This window comes from Papaver somniferum, chromosome 7, assembly GCF_003573695.1.
Source record: "Papaver somniferum cultivar HN1 chromosome 7, ASM357369v1, whole genome shotgun sequence".
NCBI classification, from domain to species: Eukaryota; Viridiplantae; Streptophyta; class Magnoliopsida; order Ranunculales; family Papaveraceae; genus Papaver; species Papaver somniferum.
The window spans coordinates 110,233,613-110,253,340 of NC_039364.1; the positions used below are offsets into that span (position 1 = coordinate 110,233,613).

Below are 19,728 nucleotides of genomic sequence, written 5' to 3' on the forward strand. Positions count from 1 at the left end.
TCATTTGAGTCAATTGAACTAGTTATGGTGAAGAAGAACAAGGTTAATATGAAATGCTCATATGGTTGACCTTTTGGGTTACTATGTTGAACCAACATACACGTACACGTTTGGGCACGGTTTTCACAAACCCAGTAAACGTGTATTTCAAGTGTGTGTGACAAGATAAGTTTTCAATCTAACGGTTGAGAAATATTAGCTTGAATCTAAATCAGGTTTTCATCTAACGGTGAATATTGATTGCTTTGTAACTAAGGCAAAACCCTGATTTGAAGACTATATATAGGAGACATATAGCATTGGTCAAAACTAATCCCCACATGTATGTGTGATACTAGTGCGCTCGCTATAGTCGATTCTCCTCTAACCTTTGGTTTTCTTCTCTAAACAGATAAGGGTTCGGATTTCATCACCGTTCTCTTCTTGCCCGCCTTAGGAAAACGAAACCAAACGCGAACCTAAGCTTAAAATTTTGACTAGAACGAGACCTATAGGGTAACGAGCTTAATAGTAAAGTCGTTCGAAAAATATTGGTTACTCTTTTGAGCATACTTCGAAGTTCATGATGGTTTCTGTGAATTGAATGCGTGACTACGCCGCCTTGTAATACCGGTGAGGCCTTGGGTATCAAAGCTCCACCAAGATTCCCTCGCCTCTATTCAACTTACTTTGACTCGGATTGATTCCAGAGGGGTTTGCTCATATTGTAACGAGTTCCTTTTCGAAAGAATAGAAGCTGGTCTATAAAAAATCTAAGTGGAGCCATCATGTTTTTTGTTTGCTAGAAATCAATAGGTTTGATTTGGTTGAGTCAGCCTTGTTTTGTGATTGCATAGAATTCCCCACCTTATTCTTTTGCATGCCTGAACGTAAAAGAGACGCCCTAGGTATATTTGTTAAAGAGAAACCTAGTAGTTCTAAGCGTCTCGATTACCTCAATTGAGAAAGCCCGATTCTTGAAGATTCCGTTTTTGAACGTCTGTTTGAGGAGAAAATCCTTGATATTCCAATAATGCCAGAAATGGAAACTTTGAAAGCTTTGTTGAACCCTACTAGGACTACTCGTCCCTCGTGTATCAAGGTATCTGAAACTGAAGCAAATTATGAACTTAAGCCTGGAACCTTACAGTTGCTCCCAATATTTTTAGGGAAAGAAAATGAAAACCCCTATTTCCATGTTAGGGACTTTGAGGAAATTTGTAGTACCCTAAAAATTAGAAACCTTGATGATGATGCTTTGAAACTCAGGTTATTCCCCTTTTCCTTGAAAGATAAATCCAAATCGTGGCTATATAGTTTGGCTTCCGGATCAATTGAAACATATGAACAACTTACATCTGCCTTTTTGAACAAGTTTTTCCCTATGCACAAAACATCGTCTATTAGGACGCAAATCTGCACATTTTCTCAACAGGAGGGAGAATCCTTGTATAGGTATTTGGAAAGGTTCAATGATCTATTAGCCCAATGTCCTCATCATGGTTTACAAAAGGTTAGGTTAGTTCAGATCCTTTATGAGGGTTTAGATTATCCCACTACAACCACAGTAGAATCTATGTGTACAGGTGGGTTTGAAAACCAAACAGTTGATGATGCGATGACATATTTGCATGAAATCGCCGAAAAGACCCAACAATGGGAAAGTAATAGGGGACCCCAGAAAACAATTCTTCTAGGTAGAGGAAACATTAATAGGGTAGAAGGAAACTTTGCATCAGATGCCAAAATTGCTGCTATAGCGAAAAGGTTAGAAGCTTTAGAAGTGGGTCACACTAGTGGTAGATTAGAGCCTTTTTGGGAAGGCCAGAATAATGAAGAGCAAGCCAATGCTCTCTATAATAACACTAGATTCGATAACCGTCAGAAGTTTGACCCATATTCAGAAACCTATAATCTTGGTTGGAGAAACCATCCGAACCTTTCGTGGTCTAAGGGCCAGAGTCAAGGTCAGTTTAGTAATTATAATGCTCCCCTAGGTTTTGGTTCAGATAAGAACTCTTCAGGTTAGTTTCAGAACTCTTCAGAGAATAGAATGACGAGCTTAGAGGAATCTCTTAGTATATTAAGAAAGAGCCAGGATATGTTAGCACAAAGCCAGGACATGTTAGTAAAGAGCCAAGTTAGTTTTCAACAGGAAACCAAGCAGAACTTTCAAACTAATGCTCAAACTCTTGCTAAGTTAGAACTTCAAGTCGGTCAAATAGCTAAGACCTTAAGTGAGAGAGATAACGGAAGGTTCCCTAGTCAGACTAATCCAAATCCTAGAGGAGTTCATGAAGTAGGTACAAAATCATCACATCAGTTGAATGCTGTTAGAACCCTTAGGAGTGGTAGAGTAGTAGACAATCAGGTAACCATGCCCGATAGTGAGCATACTGTAGTTCACCCCTCAGGACCAACCATAGCTGAGGAGACTGATAAAGTTTCTGATGATGTCAATTCGGTTCCTGAGAGGCCCTATTTTATGCCTAGAGCCCTATTTCCACAGCTATTAGTACCAACAAAGAGTGAATCCAACTTTAGTGACATAATGGAGGTTTTTAGGAAAGTTACCATAAACCTTCCGTTACTAGAAGAAATTAGGAAACTTCCAGCTTATGCCAAGTTTCTTAAGGATATGTGTACGCGAAAGCGAAAGCTTAGTGTCCCTAAAAAAGCCTTTTTAGCTAGTCATGTAAGTTCGATCATTCAGAACCCCACAACTCCTAAATATAAAGACCCAGGTGCGCCTACCATTGCTTGTACGATAGGAAAAACAGGGTACACAAAGCCTTACTTGACTTAGGAGCCAGTGTGAACTTACTCCCATACCATGTGTACTTAAAGCTAGGGCTAGGTGAATTGAAACCTGCCAAGATAACATTGCAGTTAGATGATAGGTCTGTCAAGATTCCTCGTGGTGTGATAGAAGATGTTCTTATTGAGGTCGACAAGTTTTTTTATCATGTGGATTTCGTGGTCTTAGATACCCAACCTGTCCCTGACCCAGAGAACCAGATACCTGTGATTTTAGGTCGGCCATTTTTAGCTACGTCTAATGCGATCATAAATTGTCGAAATGGTATTATGAATCTATCTTTTGGTAATATGACTATTGAGTTGAATATTTTTAATGTCAATAAGCTACATTCTGAGCTAGATGACACGTGCATTGAAGAGGTGAACATGATAGGAACCTTAATCCAGGAGTCATTACCAAACCTCATATCGGAAGATCCATTAGAGAGTTGTCTAGCCCACTTTAACATGGATTTCGACGAAGATAGCAACATTGAACAAGTGAATGCTACGTTGGATTCTATTCCTATGTTAGATATTGATAAATGGAAAGCTAGGTTCGAACCATTACTAGCTTTTGAGTCTACCTTAATCCCTTGTTCAGAAGAGCCTCCTAAGTTGGACCCTAAATCTGCATTCTTAAGGTCATTTAAGACTTTGCCTGTGATTATAGCATCCGATCAAGACAGCAGGCCAGAAATCGTGCTTCAAGACAATAAGGAAACTCTAGGGTTGACCATACAGGATATGAAACATATAAGTCCTACGACTAGTATACCTCAAAAGAATTTAGAGGATGAACCACCTGATTATAACTCAGAGAAAGCAATTGACCTTTTTCAGAAACCTGATGGTCCAGAAATTAGGAATATTTTGACTAATCTATCTAGAGACACCCAAAATTCTAAGTTTGGGGGTACTGATCGTCAATTGTCCCTAGTAGAAGTCCCTAACTTGGGACTCGATCCTAGTGCATATGAGGTATCACTTGAGTCTATTCAGACTCCACAGCCTGATCCTCCTGATACTGTTCAGGAGGAAATCCAGATATTAAAGTCCCGTTGTTCGGATGAATCTGTTTTTCAAGACACTCATATGAAGCCCAATTGGGTGCCCCAAATAAATCCAGTTGTCTTGCAAGAAACTTTCAATGAGGTTGTGCTCCTTATGTTATTTTTTCTGATCCTGTGCAGTTGTTTCATATTAGTGGCAGTTTTATTTGGTTTTGGTGACCCACGGTTATTTCGACTACTGATATATGATTTGAAAGGTAACTAGCCATTTTATGAAACTTGATGTTTGGCTGAAGACTTTAAACTTGGAACTTCTTGGGAGGTAACCCAATCTCATGCAACACGGTAATATCTTTCCTTAACTATTTTGCTTCAAATGGTAACAGTTTCTCCTTGTTCATGTTTTTAATTTCATCTTTAGAACATTGAGGACAATGTTAGATTTAAGTTTGGGGGTATGGGAGAAACTTTTTAGTTGCATTAATAAACTCCGGAGCCTAGAAATTTATGTTTATTAAGGATCGCACTAACTAATCTAAGTGGATGAAAGCATTTTGGTTGTAGGAGTTGAGTAACCAATCTGATTATATGCAACATCTAAAGAGTCTATTCATAAAAGCACGGAGCTAAGTTGTTAGAAATAACATGATAGTTTCACCATATCTCGTTGAGTCCTTTTCACTTCTATTTGATGTTGTTTTGTTTTTAAACTATGTTTCTCTAAGTGATTAGGTGGGGCTCACATTCAAGTTGTTACCAATGCTAGGGTGGATTAGAGTGATTGAGATACCATGAAAAAAAAAGAAAAAAAAAAGAAATTGAGACCAGACCATTTGACCAAAAGGAATAAATTCAATAAATTCGACCACTGGTACCCTTGTATATGCCAGTTGTGTTGACCTAGAGTTAGGTTATCGACCACTGGTTCCCTTGTATATGCCAGTGTGTTGATATTAGTCAGACTAGTACCTCAATCCATTAGGATAGGTTCATTTTGGCGGAGGCCTTCAGACATATATGGGAAACGCCGTTCACTTAGTAAACATCAAAACCATCTATGTTTTTCTCTATATCCATCTTCTTGATCTATCCATGTGATTAGTTTTGACTCCGGATATTGATGTCCATAGTGCGACTATCTGAATAGAGCTCTGCCACTTATATATGAATTTTAGTATGCTTGAGTGCAAACTCGTGTACAACAATTGGAATTTCGCATCAGGGTACTTCCTCTTGTAGTCAATAAGTATGTCAACCAAGGAGATTCTTTAGTGCCTTCCAAGGTTTAGCGTAGATAGCTAGGGTCTGGAGTAAAGGTTTTGTGGGTATATCTCTGGTAAGCCCTCCCGAGACTATAACTCGGCCACTAGGGCCACCTAGGGGTTTAAAGGCTTATTGCATACGATAAATGCAATCGACGATGCCTGCGACAGTGAGTTAGGATTTTATTTATTTCCGTTTTGCTCGAGGACTAACAAATAATAAGTTTGGAGGTATTTGATGCACACATTTTTGTGTCCAATTTGTCTTGATTCTATATATTGATAGTGCTCATTTTTGTACTTATTATGTTGTTTTATGTGTGTGTAGGTATTTTTGTCCAATAAACATTTTTGGAAAAATCGGCTCGAAAAGTTGCGCGGGCACCCCGAAGAACAGTTGCTAAACGGACCCCAGATTTGTCTAAGGAGTACCCAGGCTATGTGTAGCCCAAACCTGTCCATAACACCCAAATTTATCCTCAGCACCCAAGGCAGCTGCTATTTGCACCCCCACTCTGGATAGGGGGAGGTCATCTTCAACATTTTGAAAAAAAACTTTTGGCGGGAAAGGTGTTGCAGCAAGTAACAGTTTAGGGTACGATTTTTGGGCTCAATTAAAGAAGATTCAATCGCTGTTTTAAGTTGAAATTGACCTGTTAACGATAACCAGGTTTGGTATAATCATTTTATTGGACCCAGTTGGGCTAGATGATCGAGTGAAGCAAAATAGGGAGGATGGTTGTTCTCGGGTTTGTTTGGATTCTCCGAGATGTTCTGAGGAGATTCAATCACCAGAATCAGTTGGGCTGGACTCATTAAAGATAAACAGGCTTGGTATGATGTTTGGATTCGGTTAGAATTGGCTAAACAATCGAGATTGGAGAAAACAGAGTTGAAAGAAGTTACGGGTGTCTGTTGGCCTGACTTTTGAAGATTCAAGGAGATTAAATCGCAGATAAATCTCTCCTGAGATATTTGATTACCTAATATAGAGTTTGGGATGGGTTGTACCACTTGTACGGTTCAGAAACGTGTAAATAAGTCGGCAAAGAGATTATTGCCGTGACTTGCACGGAAAGGAAGAGAAGAATTTTAATCGGGATTTTTAGGTTTCCGAGGGATATAAAAGGCGTTGTCGAGTTCCAGGGGAGGGGATGAAAGTTTAGGAGAAGTTAGGGGAAGTTTAGAACACCACAGAGATCAACAGGAGGAGTTGCAGGAAATCGAGTTCTGCTGGTGTAGAAGGAAGAACACGAAGAACATTAGACTCCTCAGGACAGTCTTTTATTCTACAACATACGCCTTCTATCGTTTCCTGTAACAGTTTAGTGCAACAGTTCTCTGTAACAGTCAGTTTGTAACGCCCATAAACCGTTGCAAACTGTCTGCTTAACTAATTTTCTCTTGTTTTTCACCCTTTTGAGCTATGAAAACCTATTTTGAGTATGTGAATAATATGAGGAGCTAAACTCCTTACCCGAGGCGACGGAGGAAGCCATTGTTCCATGAAAAGTGGTATATTTCTATTTTAATTAATTCTTGCAAAATTTTTTATGATTATTTGCATGGAATTAATATTGGAAAATTGATTTTTATTGAATGATTGTGATCCGTTTTGATGGAGCATGCTTAGTTTAAGACTTTTGATGTTTCATGCTTGATGTATACAATTATTACTTCAAAAATCTACTAGAGGCAATATATTAGAATCACTTTAAACGCAAAGAATTGCATGAATATTGATTAGATTAAATCACTTAATTGGTCAATGGTGGATTCCTGAGTCTCGGTGCTTTTTATAATCTTGATAACAACTTCCTCTTGAGTTTTTATTTTAATTTAAGTCTAAAACAAATCTTCACAAGTCTGAGTGAACGATAACTTTATCTTCACAAGTCTGAGTGAACGACAACTTTACTACCACTTTGTACGACAACATAAAAACCACATCATAATCTTGATTAGCATATACTTGGTGGTTCATAATTCGTTAATATAGTGAATTAAGATGATAGCCCTACTCAAAGGCATACCCAATTTCCTTTCTTCTTATGGATATACTTGAAAAAAGTTGTAACAACTGTAATCATAAAGTTGGTACAGACTCACTGTAGATTCAGTGAAGCATACAGGAATCAACTTTTGCTTTTACTCGCAAACACTTGGTTAAACTCAATACATGCAAGAATCTTACAAAGTCCGCGACTCCTCTTTCAATCTATATTCGGATCAGGTAAAACTCCAAAAGCCATTTCTTAAATTTTGTGTAGTAATGTGACTTATTGATGTGAGCATTCACTGGATCCATAATTAGCAAACTAATTTGGAGTCAAGACAACTGATTTACTCCTGGCAACCTGATAGTGGTCACCAAATATGCTCAGTCATATCAAAATGTGTTTTAACGAATGTTATTATTTTTGATACAGTACTAAGGTGCAACCTCCGAGGCAAAAAACATCTACTTGATCAGGTAATCAAAGCAAAATTAATTGTTCATCATAGGAGTGTTAGATCTAAAATCTAACTGCTCAATTGGGTCAAGTTGTTGGATTGTCGTCATCTCCAGGTAAAGCTCTATTTGTAGAAAAAACTTAGATGTAGCAATTGTTAATGGTGAAGGCTTCTTATTTTGGTTGGATGGCCGGTGTGATGGGAAAACTTTGTCCAACTCTTTTCCAAATCATTTTAGAGACGTAGTCAACAAATATGGAAGCGACCTATTCCCAAGCAAGAATTAATATTGTGAAATGTACCAGTAAATTGAGGTAGATAACTAATAACGATTACTCTTTAAGAGGTGGGGGTTCCGTATTAGATTCACTTCCGTTCTAATGAGGCAAGGTTATTACTCTACTGTTACTACTCACTATAGTTTATATCGGTTGATGAGTTGTTGTTTTTTTTTTTTTTTGGAATACCTACTCTACTCTTTACCAACATCTTCAAGTAATGCTTATTGTTAGACGGATACAGGGACTTCCATCCGTTCTGAATATATAAGATTTTTCATTTTTTTTATATGTAAAATGTTTAAATTTTATCTTTTCATAGGTGCAGGGTTCATACAAACTGCATTAAATTTGTTGCATTGTCATTAGTCATTAGATGGAAAAGAAGGGTTTGACAAATTGTTATTGGACTGTATAGAGGGAACCTTTTTAGTTCTTATTTATAGAGAGGACAATTAGTTAGCCAGAATCGATGACAGGGGTTACATTTTTGGGTTTCTTTCATACTTTGCTGAGTCCTTGGATGTGACACAGGGCATTCCGTTTTGTGTTTTCGGGCTTTCTCACAATTAACTTAATTGTATAAGGACGGGAAAAGAGGAAAGCTTAGTTATCTTAGCTTTCGGTGTATCTAACTTTGATAACTTGGTCCCCTTATATAGCTTTCATAACTTTGAAATAAAATTTGGTTACGAAGAAAATTTTGATGCTAAAGTGGATAATTTTGGGTCAGAATTGCACCAAATCAAAAATGCATCGTGGCCACCAAATAAAAAATTCCAAGCATGCATTGTGATAGGCGAGGCGTAGCCGAGCCAAACCAAATAAAAAATACTAAACAAATAAAAAAGAAAGAGTACTCATTTACAATTTTCTTATTAGCCTTATGCAGGACGGAGCGAGGCGTAGCCGAACCACACCAAATAAAAAAGAAAGAGTACAATTCTAAAAGAAAGAGTTACCCCAAATTAGAAGTTTGAAGCATGCATGGGGACACGGCGAGGAGAAGCGGAGCCACACCAAATCAAGACCCTAAGTGGTTCGTTTAAAACGATGTGGGAGAAAGCAATATGCGACTTACCAAATCAAAAATCCTAAGCATGTATCGGGAGAGGACGAGACGAAGCCGAACCACACCAAATTAAAAATCCTAAGCCACGAGGCGTCGCACGACCGGCGAGGAGAATCCACATCACACCAAACCGAAAATATGGTTAAAACTAAAAAGAAACATAATAGACTTTTCAGGTCTGCCCGGGCATAGCACGGGCACAAAATCTAGTTACAATTAGAAATGTGGTGAGAGGTCGTCAAAGTACATTTTCAAGAGAACAAATGACTGGTATTGATAGGAATTAGCAGCAACTATACTGCAGTGGTCTTGGCCATCATTACAATCTTGAATAGGCAACTAAACGAGGAAGTGGGGCTATCAAGGTAGTTGCATATGCTAGTAGCGAAATTCAAGTTGGATGATTTGGCCTATATGGGAGTGCATTCATAATAAATATGAGGAGATAATCTTAGAGCAACATCTTAGTAACATCTTGTAAGATATTCATAATCAATACCAGGGGATAATCTTAGAGCAACACCTTAGTAACATCAAATTTATAGTCATCCCATATAGGTCTACAGTCTGAACAGGTCTTTAGGTTTAACGGGGAACGCAATGATAGACGGTAGCCAAACAACCAGTCAAGTCTCAAGGCCAAAGGGATGAATAACCCTCTGTCCAAAGAGAACAAACTCTTTGCTGATGAAATGTTTTGTAGTACCCCCCAAAGAAAATAAAAATAAATTATAAGATGGTGCACAACATGCACATATACATATAGCGCGACATTTTATAACTTTTATGATACACAAGAAAAGACGAGACACACCATCCTCACTACTGAAAAGCAACTAAACTTACCCGCACGGGAAAGAGAAGAAACAAAGATATCGAACCAAAAGAGAAAGGGCAGTATTTTGCCCTTCTACGAGAAAAAAAAGTGTAGAACCTCCCTTTGTACAGATTACGAGCCACTCCAACATCACATAAAGTAGCTAAGAGGCTTTGTCCGTCTAGAACCACCTTCACCATAAAGTTCGTTCCACTGCAGCAGCCCATTCATGTTTGAAGATTCTGATGATACACTTGCACCAACCTAGTTTGACAACACAATTCGAGACCACAAGTGTGAAATGCATATAAACTAAAATGATAACTCCTGGTCAGAAGCAACAACATGGAGTGGGGGTTGAATGCCTCGAGAAAAAAAAACGGAGTGGGTTGCATTTCTCCATTACCTGCTCATGAGCATTTTTGAAGTCATCCATGTTTAGTGGCCGAATGTCAGAACTCACACTCAGTGCGGGAGGGGATTTTCCAGCTGCTAATGCTGCAGCCTTCTCCTGTCAGTGGTTCAATAAGCTAACAGTAAGCCACTGGAGGAAAACTATATAATTTTCAACATTCCACAATAACATCTGACCATAATTATTAAGTGATAAAAGTTAAAATTTACTTCTGTTCAATGCAATATTAAATGGAAAGCATCTGCTATGGACATGATTCTACGAATACGCCATTTCCGTGATGAGAAAGGTTACAATTATATGCACATCTGTAAAAGACAACTAATAAAAGTTCCGCTTATGAAAGGCAAAGAACCTAACCTTCTTCTCCTTCTCCAGAATCTCTCTTATTGGACAGTGTGCAGCGGTAACACAAAGATTCTGCAACCAGGGTATCGATTGTGTATCAGTGGCAATATTTAACAGTAAAAAAAAACACAAACTTCCATAGAACTGTAGCTAAGACAACCTTCAGATCACTTCCTGAATACCCATCAGTCATACTGGCGACTGCATCCAAATCTAAATCTGAGGACAAGTCTTCTTTTGCCAGTATCACTCTCAAAATCTTTGATCTATTTGTAGAGTCTGGCAAGTTAACCATCAATCTGCAGTTCAAAACGAATTAGAAAAGCGTGGTAGGGCATGATAGAGCGAATGTTAATAGATGACAGACAGACTGAAAGCATATGCTATAAGTAACTGGCACAAGAGCAGCATTAGATAACGTCTTACCTACGAGGGAGCCTTCTAATAACAGCCTCGTCAAGATCAAAAGGCCTGTTTGTGGCAGCAAGCACCAGCACTCTTTCTTTATCCTTTGTGCGTAACCCATCCCAGTTAACCATGAATTCATTTTTCATCTTGCGCATTGCCTCATGCTCTCCTGGATTCTCTCTACGCCCTAACATGCTATCGACCTGTAAGATCCAGAAAGGAGCCACTATGCAATAAATATAGTAATTAACTACAATGAAAAGAAAAGAAAAAAAAGCACAACTAATGTTTGTCTACCTCATCAACAAAAACTACGCTGGGGGCAATTTTACTTGCTAATGAGAAAACCGCCTTCACATACTTTTCACCCTCACCAAACCACTACGATAAGATCAGATGGTAAGATCGGTCAAAACCAAGTAGCATAAGAAATTAATATTTTAGAAAGGAACCTCGGTAGATATATCAAACCTTAGACGTGATGCTAGACATTGAAATATTTATAAAGTTTGCACCAGCCTCAGTGGCCACAGCTTTAGCGAGCATTGTCTTCCCAGTTCCAGGGGGGCCAAAAAGAAGTATACCTTTGCAAGGCTGTACAAAACTAAATCAGACAGTAACCCGTGTATATTTTTCTTGCAGGAAATTATGGCAAGCAAGCATATCATGGACTACCAAATAGCAGGATTGAAATTTATAGTTAGCTTTATTGTTGCTAAGAAGTATTAGTGATGCTCTTGTTTGTTTTTCTGTAGCTTTATTCTTCCTATATTTCCTTCTCTTGTAAATGTATTATATTTTCCATAAGGTTGCATAAATATACCAAGTGTTTCAATGAACTTCGAGAATAAGGAGAAAAAAGAAAGCACAACACGGGGTAAAAAACAAAGAACGAGCGATAAACTGAATGCAAGAAATTAATGCGATCAAATTAGAGAGAGGAAGGCATCATCTTGTAATTATCTTCCGAGAGGTACACAACTAGCAAAATTGCTCCATACAAAGATTCATATTTTATTGAACAGCGAAAACAATGGAGAAAATCACAAGCATACACAGCGATACTGATATTTAGCCCCTTTTTCATAAATACAGAAATCATGATTTGGAGAAAGATAGACGCACAAACCTTTGTCAGCTGCCCCTTGCAGAACAGCTCTGGCCTTTGTAAAGGAAGCATCACCAATTCTTTCAATGTATCCTTGACATTTTCAAGAGCTCCAATGTCTTCAAATGTTACTCCAATATCGGTAGGCGGAATCACATCTGCTAGAAGCTTTTTCTCAAATTCATTTTCTGTTGCAACATCCTGTCGTTGTCCAGCACAATGGTTTCAGGAAGATAATAGATGAAAAGCTTCGAGGAAAATAAAACTGAATACTTCATAGCTGTAAGACAATATTAACCCACAAAAAAACACCTTAAGAGACTTCTTCGAACTCTTGGATTCATTCTGGATAGCCTGTAAAATTTGAAGTCCATACTGGATACTGCAGGAAGTACATTTCCAGTTTGGGTAACATGTAATAATCACCAGTTAAAAATACTGAGTATCGTTACCAGATATCTAAAATCTGATAACTTAGTGAGGTTTTAGTGAATACCTCTTGGTTGACAGAACAATCCTGGCATCTTTAGTGTCACAGCTTGGGTCTTGCATGAGATGGTGACTTAATGCCCATCCAACTATTTTCTCTGCATCTGCATTATAGGAAAGAGAAAACTTAACAGATTCTTAATCAAAACAAACACTCCATAAACGTGGCCTGTATATGTCATGACATTATAAAATAATCTTACTTTCATTTGTCAAAGTTTGATCTTTAATGCACAGTGTCTCTAATCCTTCGCAGTCCAACCCACACCGATTGACAACCTACAGATGATGAACAACTATTGAAAATTCAACTGTAACCATTTCCAGTATTAAGATTTTCAGGGTGCAGGCATATCAGTTATTCATGGACCCCGCAAATAACTCACTAGTGCAAGGGGAATTAATGAACTTGACAATCATTAAGAAAATTAAGTAATTTATTACTAAAGCACAAATAAGTAGAATTCCATATAAAATGAAAACAAAATTGCTTACCACGCGCAAACTGTTCAAGTTTCCCTTTGCTTTAAGGGTTTCACCATCTTTATCCAACTGTTCTTTCCAAGAAACAAGAAGGCCCTCATCCTGCGAGTGTTTGTAGGTTCTTATTAGAAGACTTATAATGAGAAAGAAGTTACGGCTTATAATCCTGGATAGAACCAAGTACCTGAGGCATGTGGATAGCGACTTTATTTGGGAAGAGTTTAGCCAACAGCTTGGTTGTCTTAGGAACTTCCTTGCCTCTCTCATGAAGTCTTCCAAAACTATCCTGAAAAGAATTAAATAATATTTAGGATAGCAGATTGAGTAGAACTTGTAAAAGCAACATCGCATATATATATATGAGAGAGAGAGAGAGAGAGAGAGAGAGAGGTCGCTTCCAATTTACCGGGAAAGCAAAATCAAGAAGAGCTGTCTGATTGCTTCCAAACTTTGTGAAGAGAAGACCGCCAGGATGTGACTACACAAAGAACATGCCGACAGTGACTTTAATTTATAATAATCAGTAGAATAATAAAAAATACGCACTTAATTTCCACATTAGTAAAACTGAGAGAACGCGGTATACCTTCTCCTTACGGCTATCGTTTTGGGTGTGCGAGCCAATTAGGACAATATTATCAGGAAGATTTTCAAGCCTGCTCTTAAATGCTGAGTAAGTATCTGAATTTCCCACAATGGACTTCTCAACATCTTTAACAAACAATATAAAAGGAGAAATTCTGCTTTCACTAGATACAACCTGGAAAATTGTGCCTGAAATTAAAAGAAGTTTATAGAAACAAATGCAACTGAAATCTCAACAGAGATGTAATATAACAACCTCAAACAAAGTGCTGAGCAGTAACTTGTCCAAATCCTCTGATCCTGGTGCTTCTCGACGAAGATCGCTAACTACAAAAATAGGAAAACTTCATATTCCAGTTCAGAACATAAGAGGCAATATATGATGAAAACGGAAGTAAAATGTTCATCCCTTCAAAAGTGAAGCAACCCTTGGTAAAAGAATAAAGAGTTACCATTACAGAAGAATCCATGACTTCTCTCGCACAAACCCCCAAGGTCTATCCCTTCGGGTATTGGTTTGTCAAATCGAACACCAATTTTCGATGAAAGATTTTCCTCAAATGGAAGGAGAACTCTTCCCCGGCTTCCATAAGAAGGTCCCCTGAATATTTGATGTACTTGGAGTAATTAGAACAAATAAAGACACGCATCATAATATGAGATGACGAAAAGTTAATAGAAAGGTCGACAGCACATAATAGTGGAAAGTAAGAGAATAACTAAAACTACAAGTGATTATTTTGCCCTCTTGAGATACGTTTTTTACTTAATTCTATTTCAAAAAGGAAATGAATACATTGAATTAGAAAGAAAACTCGGCATACTACGGTGACACATGGAGTCAAAGAAATATGGAGACTACACCTATGAGATCGACATGATATGCTCCATTAACCATATAAACCAATAACTGACTTTCGTATGCACCATACATTACTTTTTCATAAGTAACAGCGTACTGCAAGGACAGACATATTTTAATGCACTCTATGTCCTGGAAAGGGTGCATTCGTATTACATGCAGTACTGATTTTTAAACACCCGCAACGTGTTACGACTCACAACAGTCACTAGTTTGAAGCTTCCACTGATCTATCAGTGAATAACATCATATACCTATCAGTGAATAACATCATATACCTAAAACAGAAGTAGTTAAGAAAAATAACTATATGTAACATAGGTTTTCATCAAATAGTCAGCATAGAAATTGAAGATGCATAGCTGGAAACGATATAGTAGAACACTAATAAAATGATCAAATATAGACTACTATTATGCCTGCAAGCGGTAATCAAACAAAACTGTACCTTGGAGGGGATGCTGTCGTTGGATATAAAGTTGAAACAAAGCCTACAAATTTTACCCTATCACCTGCATTTAGTGACGAAATTAATTTATATGCTTCTTTATTTTTTTGATAGAAAGATCCAAGTTTAAACTTGAAGGAGCATCACTTAATTAAGAGATCAAACCCCTTTACCCATTTTTAACAAATGATTCTTAGACGCCGACGATGAGGGAGCAGGGATTCCGTCAAGTTTAGCTTGAGATTGAGGACAGCGAGAAGAATGTGCAATTTCAGAGCTAGGTGTATCTGCTACCCCAGGACTAACGTACTTGGCTAACCGAGAAGTTCCTGGAAGTTGCTTTGAAGATTTGGCAGACTTATCTGCTCTTAATCCGTCTTTAAACTGTTCCAACTCCTTTGACGATAAGCCCTGCAGGCCATTTACAATTAATAGAGTGTTCTTTTAGAATCGTCTTCTTTTAATGAATATAAAGATGACTGTAATGACGGAACAATGAAGTGATCAGATAAATGAATATACTTTAAGGCCTTCTCCCAAAGTCCCCCCTTATGTATAGTAAGAATTCGTATTTTCGTAACATCACACAATTTTGTGAAACAAAGAATAGAGGCTGACATGTGGCTAAGAAAGCTATCAGTTTTTTTCTCAACCTCTAATCATCTATTACTCAATCAAGGAGGTAGCTTGCGAAGTTTGTAAGCATTGGGAGCATCAGTTACCATTTCGAGAAGCAGGGGACTATCAAATTATTTCAATACAATTTGTTGAACAACAAAATATCTAGTCTTTCAACTAAGTGAACTAACCATCGGAAGAGAATGTACATTACCCCAAGAAAGGAGTTGCTATCAAATACTAATAACTTTGCCCCAAAATGTTGAGCAAGTGCCTTCAACAACATCTCCTGGTATATATCAGACCCTGAAAAGATTTTCACAAAACTCATAAAGATACATATGGAATAGAAATAAACACATTGTTTGAAGAAACATACGAAGCTAAAGAGCTTATACTTACCTGCTGGTCCAGAGAGCAAAATTCTAGGGCTTACAGTAGGGAGCTCTGCAGCATACTTCGAAAATTCTTTATGCTTAAGGTGTATAACTGAAGCATTTATCAGGACATCTTTCGTGTTCTCACTGTAAAAAATATTGAGAATATAATTTACTATGTGACATGCAAATATTGAGGTTACGAATTACAAAATGATGGCTCAGAATAAATATCATAGGCACAAAATAAAAAGAATAGAAGTGGAACAGCCATTCAGTCACAGTAAACAAGTAAATAAATACAGAAATCTGAGTTTTCAATTAAACATTTGAAGTAGACCAGAAAGAAATGTGCTACGATTGATTTATTAACACGCCAAAAATAAAGGCCTCTAGTTGGATCAAACAACATAAATGAACAGCATTGAGTGTCTTGGACAATTGAAATAAAAGAAGAAACACTTATAGGTGGTTTATCACAGATGCGAACAGGGAACACAGTAGGGTGTACCAATGAGAGTACCATGACATTCTGTTAACTAACCTAGAAAAAATGATTTTATATTTATTAAAGTTCTCCTTTAAGAAATTTATTCCAGTGCTTCTTAGGACAATGAGAGTACCAACTTGGAATTCTCTTTTTATTTTCTGTTAGGACTTTTAAGAAAAGTGTATGACCTTTAAAAAATTATGAGCACATCAAAATAATCCTCAATCCAGATGTAATGTGATACTGAAGAACATACCATACTACTTGAAGCGAGACGTCATAAAAGAAGTGAATGGAACATAAAAACAAAAACAAAAAATTGTCCAGGTTATGTAACTTCGAGGTCGTAGAAACTTCAAACTACATTAAATGCATGTGAAAGAATAATTTTTACCTCAGATAATAAGGGAAATCTTTGAAAGTGATATCTAATTCTTTTCCATCAAGGATAGCCGCACGAATATCATCTTTCAGGGCTGCACATTGTGGAGATACACCAGATGTCGAAGCTGTTTGAGCATCAGTTTCCAACTCCCTCTTGTCATCCATTATCTGATAACAAACTTTTTCGCTTAGGCCCACAGAAATAATAGTAAATCCAGCAAACATGAACATGATAGGCCTTACTGAATTATTCACCTCAGAAAGTTTTATGATGTCCGACTCAAAGTCAGCTTCTTGGTTGCTGTCGAGAGGGAGCTCTGTGCCACTTACTCCATTATCAGCTTCTCTATCACTCCCCATCACTGGTTCCACATTTTCTTTAGTTTCTTGGCCATCAGCATCCATATCGGAACCATCACGAGCGAGAGCATACGACACAATGCTGGTCCCTTGTTGCGTTTCACCAGCAGTTTGAGCTGGAGGTGTCAAAAGTGATAGATCTTGTCTCAGGCTCGAAAGAGATGCCAATATTGATGCTCCAGCCACAGCTGATTGGTCACCAGACCTTCTGTCAAGGTGCAGCCATTTACCTGTATTAGTTTGAGCCTCTGCCTCTCCAACTGATGAAGGTACCTTTGCCGCTGTTTCAGTCCTGAGTTGCTGGAAAATCTATTTTTTAGCAACTGTTAAAGGATCTATTCTCTCCATAAATGACAAGATTATGAAATTCAGTTTTTTTCTTTTGTTTACAGAAATCATATCCAGAAAAAGAAAAATGAAAAAATAACTCATGAGATAATTTGAGAAAACACCATAATAAAGGATACATATGCATGTTTTCCTGAAGAGCCAAAGATGACCTCATCCCCCGAGGTAATAACTATGTTAGAGTTTTTCTTGATGAATTTCCCATTAACTTGAACCGACCCCTTGCTCCCTGTGCTTTCAAGCACAGCAATCACACTGCCGTCACGCTGACCATGCCGACAAACAATGAGTATTTATACTGCATGTACAAATTGGAGAGTTTACGTCTACATTACGTGGAATAAATTAGCACATGTAGACCATTCCATAAAGAATACCTGTGTATATTTGATCTTGAATAGCATTGAACTGATTGTCGGATCCTTCAAGAAAAAGTCACAGTGTGTGCCAGCACCAAAGCTGAAAATTGGTTGACAAATGGGAATGTATGGATTCTGCCACACAGAAGAAATAATAAGGCCCAAAAAACTAAAAAAAATCTAAATTAAATGCATGCACTCGATTTCCACACATATCCGAGTTAAAACTATAACAGAACTCTTTATCAATCTGTAGCTCATCTTCCTAATAGTGTCGCCCACTAATGCTTACTCAAAATGCCTATCCAAGAATAGATTCTAGTTTAACAATAACAAACCACCTTAACTACTTGCTAAGTAGACTTGACCCCTCGTATATTCTATTAAACCTCAAATTACCTGTGAATACTGTGACAGTAGCTTGCACCAAGGAGTAGAAGCATCAAAATTTAAGTGATGTTGTTTCTGCAACGTACTCCATGAACAGAAAGAACTTCTTTTATTATCAGCTATATCTGGCGTAGATCCTTCAAAATCAACATAATCAAAACATCAAAAAACCTAATTACGAACCTTTCTACAATCAAACGAAACAAAGAAATGAAGCATGCAAACATCAATTAATCTGAAACCTTTCAGTAGTAAGCCAGCTAAGTCAATAGAGGGCGATTTCCCTGGCAGCCTTAGGAAACATGTAAAACAGTATTTCTTGCTCCCATGACTTTCGAATATTATTAGGCAATTAATCATCAAGTACGCAGGCTTTGCCACTTCTAAATACAGAAAAGAAATGAAAACGTGCAAATGATTTACCGTCAGTTAATGGTGGTGTTGCCACTGAAACTGCAGCGGCTACTTCTTTGTTAGCATCAACTTTTGAAGCAACCACTACTTCAGGAGTGGTATAAATTGGTGGAGGAGTACATTCAACTGATGAACACAATTCCTTCGGATTCTCAGAAGATCCAGATGTTTGTGTTGATTTCTCCGCCCCAACTCCATTCTCACCCTAAAAAAATCACCAAAAGAAAAAAAAAAAACATTAAAAAAAAAAAAAACCATCAAAAATTTAAAGAAAATAATCTAGAGCTGGAATTTTTTACCTTCTTTCTCTTAGGTGATGAAGATTTATCATCGGATGAAGAAGATCTCTTACTGCTGTTACTAGAAAGAGATCCGCTTCGTCTTGTTGAAACCATCAGTCCAGAAATTCTTTGCAGAGAGAGAAACAAAGAGATAGAGATGATTGATATGAGTAAATAAAATATTTTATTTTTGAACTAATATATTTCTATTTATGTTACGCTACTAGTTCAAGATAGCGGTAAGTACGAGAGCTTTACTAATGTACGCAGCGAGGACGGCGAATATTAGTATGTTTTTGACGAGTAAGATATGGGAAAGAAGATGTTTGGTTCTTCAGTTACATTTGTTGAGAATAGAGAAAGTGCTAATATACGCGTGTAAAGCACTGTCCGCTCCGCCGTCAGTTTGGCTGACTTTGTTGGGAAATCTATTTTCCATGAATCAAAAGATTTTGAAAGTTAATTAAAAAAACACCGGACCAGTTCCGGATGCGGAGAAGCTGTTGCAGCAACAAAACCAACTTGGAGTGGGTTGTATAACTATAACTTGATGAATATCAACTTAAACAATCCCTTCACATCTTTATTATCACACTATCTCACACGTTGGACGTTATTTTTGCGAACCGTAACGGATTTGAAGCTAATACTTTGGGAATATGTTACCATTACATAGCTCTACTTTTCTACCGAAAATTAGCGTATTCCGAGACGTATAACACCATCATCTACTACTTTGAAAATGAGCCGTCGAAAATCTGCGGATTTCTGGCCGTCGAAATTAAGACCGGTAGATTGTGAGGTTTTATATTTCGGAATGTGCTCATTTTTGGTAGGCATGTAGAACTTGGTAAGGGGAATACATCCTCAAAATATTAGCTTCAAAT

General features: G+C 37.6%; 1 protein-coding gene and 1 pseudogene across 3 annotated transcripts; both read right to left on the reverse strand.

The window, feature by feature from the left end:
• Positions 1–1,385: 1,385 nt before the first annotated feature.
• Positions 1,386–1,485, reverse strand: LOC113300750 (annotated as a pseudogene).
• A 7,983-nt stretch (positions 1,486–9,468) lies between these two features.
• Positions 9,469–19,114, reverse strand: LOC113298109. Of its 3 annotated transcripts, XM_026546782.1 has the most exons (29): positions 18,860–19,110; positions 18,570–18,765; positions 18,156–18,283; positions 17,775–17,891; positions 17,517–17,663; positions 17,280–17,358; positions 16,945–17,165; positions 16,700–16,857; positions 15,841–15,962; positions 15,653–15,744; positions 14,994–15,231; positions 14,821–14,884; positions 13,963–14,111; positions 13,767–13,837; positions 13,512–13,685; positions 13,332–13,403; positions 13,110–13,211; positions 12,938–13,027; positions 12,646–12,721; positions 12,450–12,546; positions 12,266–12,335; positions 11,975–12,154; positions 11,317–11,439; positions 11,143–11,226; positions 10,864–11,048; positions 10,598–10,736; positions 10,450–10,509; positions 10,081–10,185; positions 9,469–9,938 (listed from the first exon to the last, which is right to left on the reverse strand). In XM_026546782.1, the coding sequence occupies exons 1-29, from the start codon at positions 18,953–18,955 to the stop codon at positions 9,825–9,827; spliced, it is 3,549 nt and encodes a 1,182-aa protein (XP_026402567.1). In that variant the 5' UTR covers positions 18,956–19,110; the 3' UTR covers positions 9,469–9,824. The 3 variants fall into 3 exon arrangements, with proteins under 3 accessions (XP_026402567.1, XP_026402566.1, XP_026402565.1); XM_026546781.1 differs by having other exon boundaries at positions 16,945–17,358; XM_026546780.1 differs by having other exon boundaries at positions 16,700–17,358; positions 18,860–19,114.
• Positions 19,115–19,728: the final 614 nt, after the last annotated feature.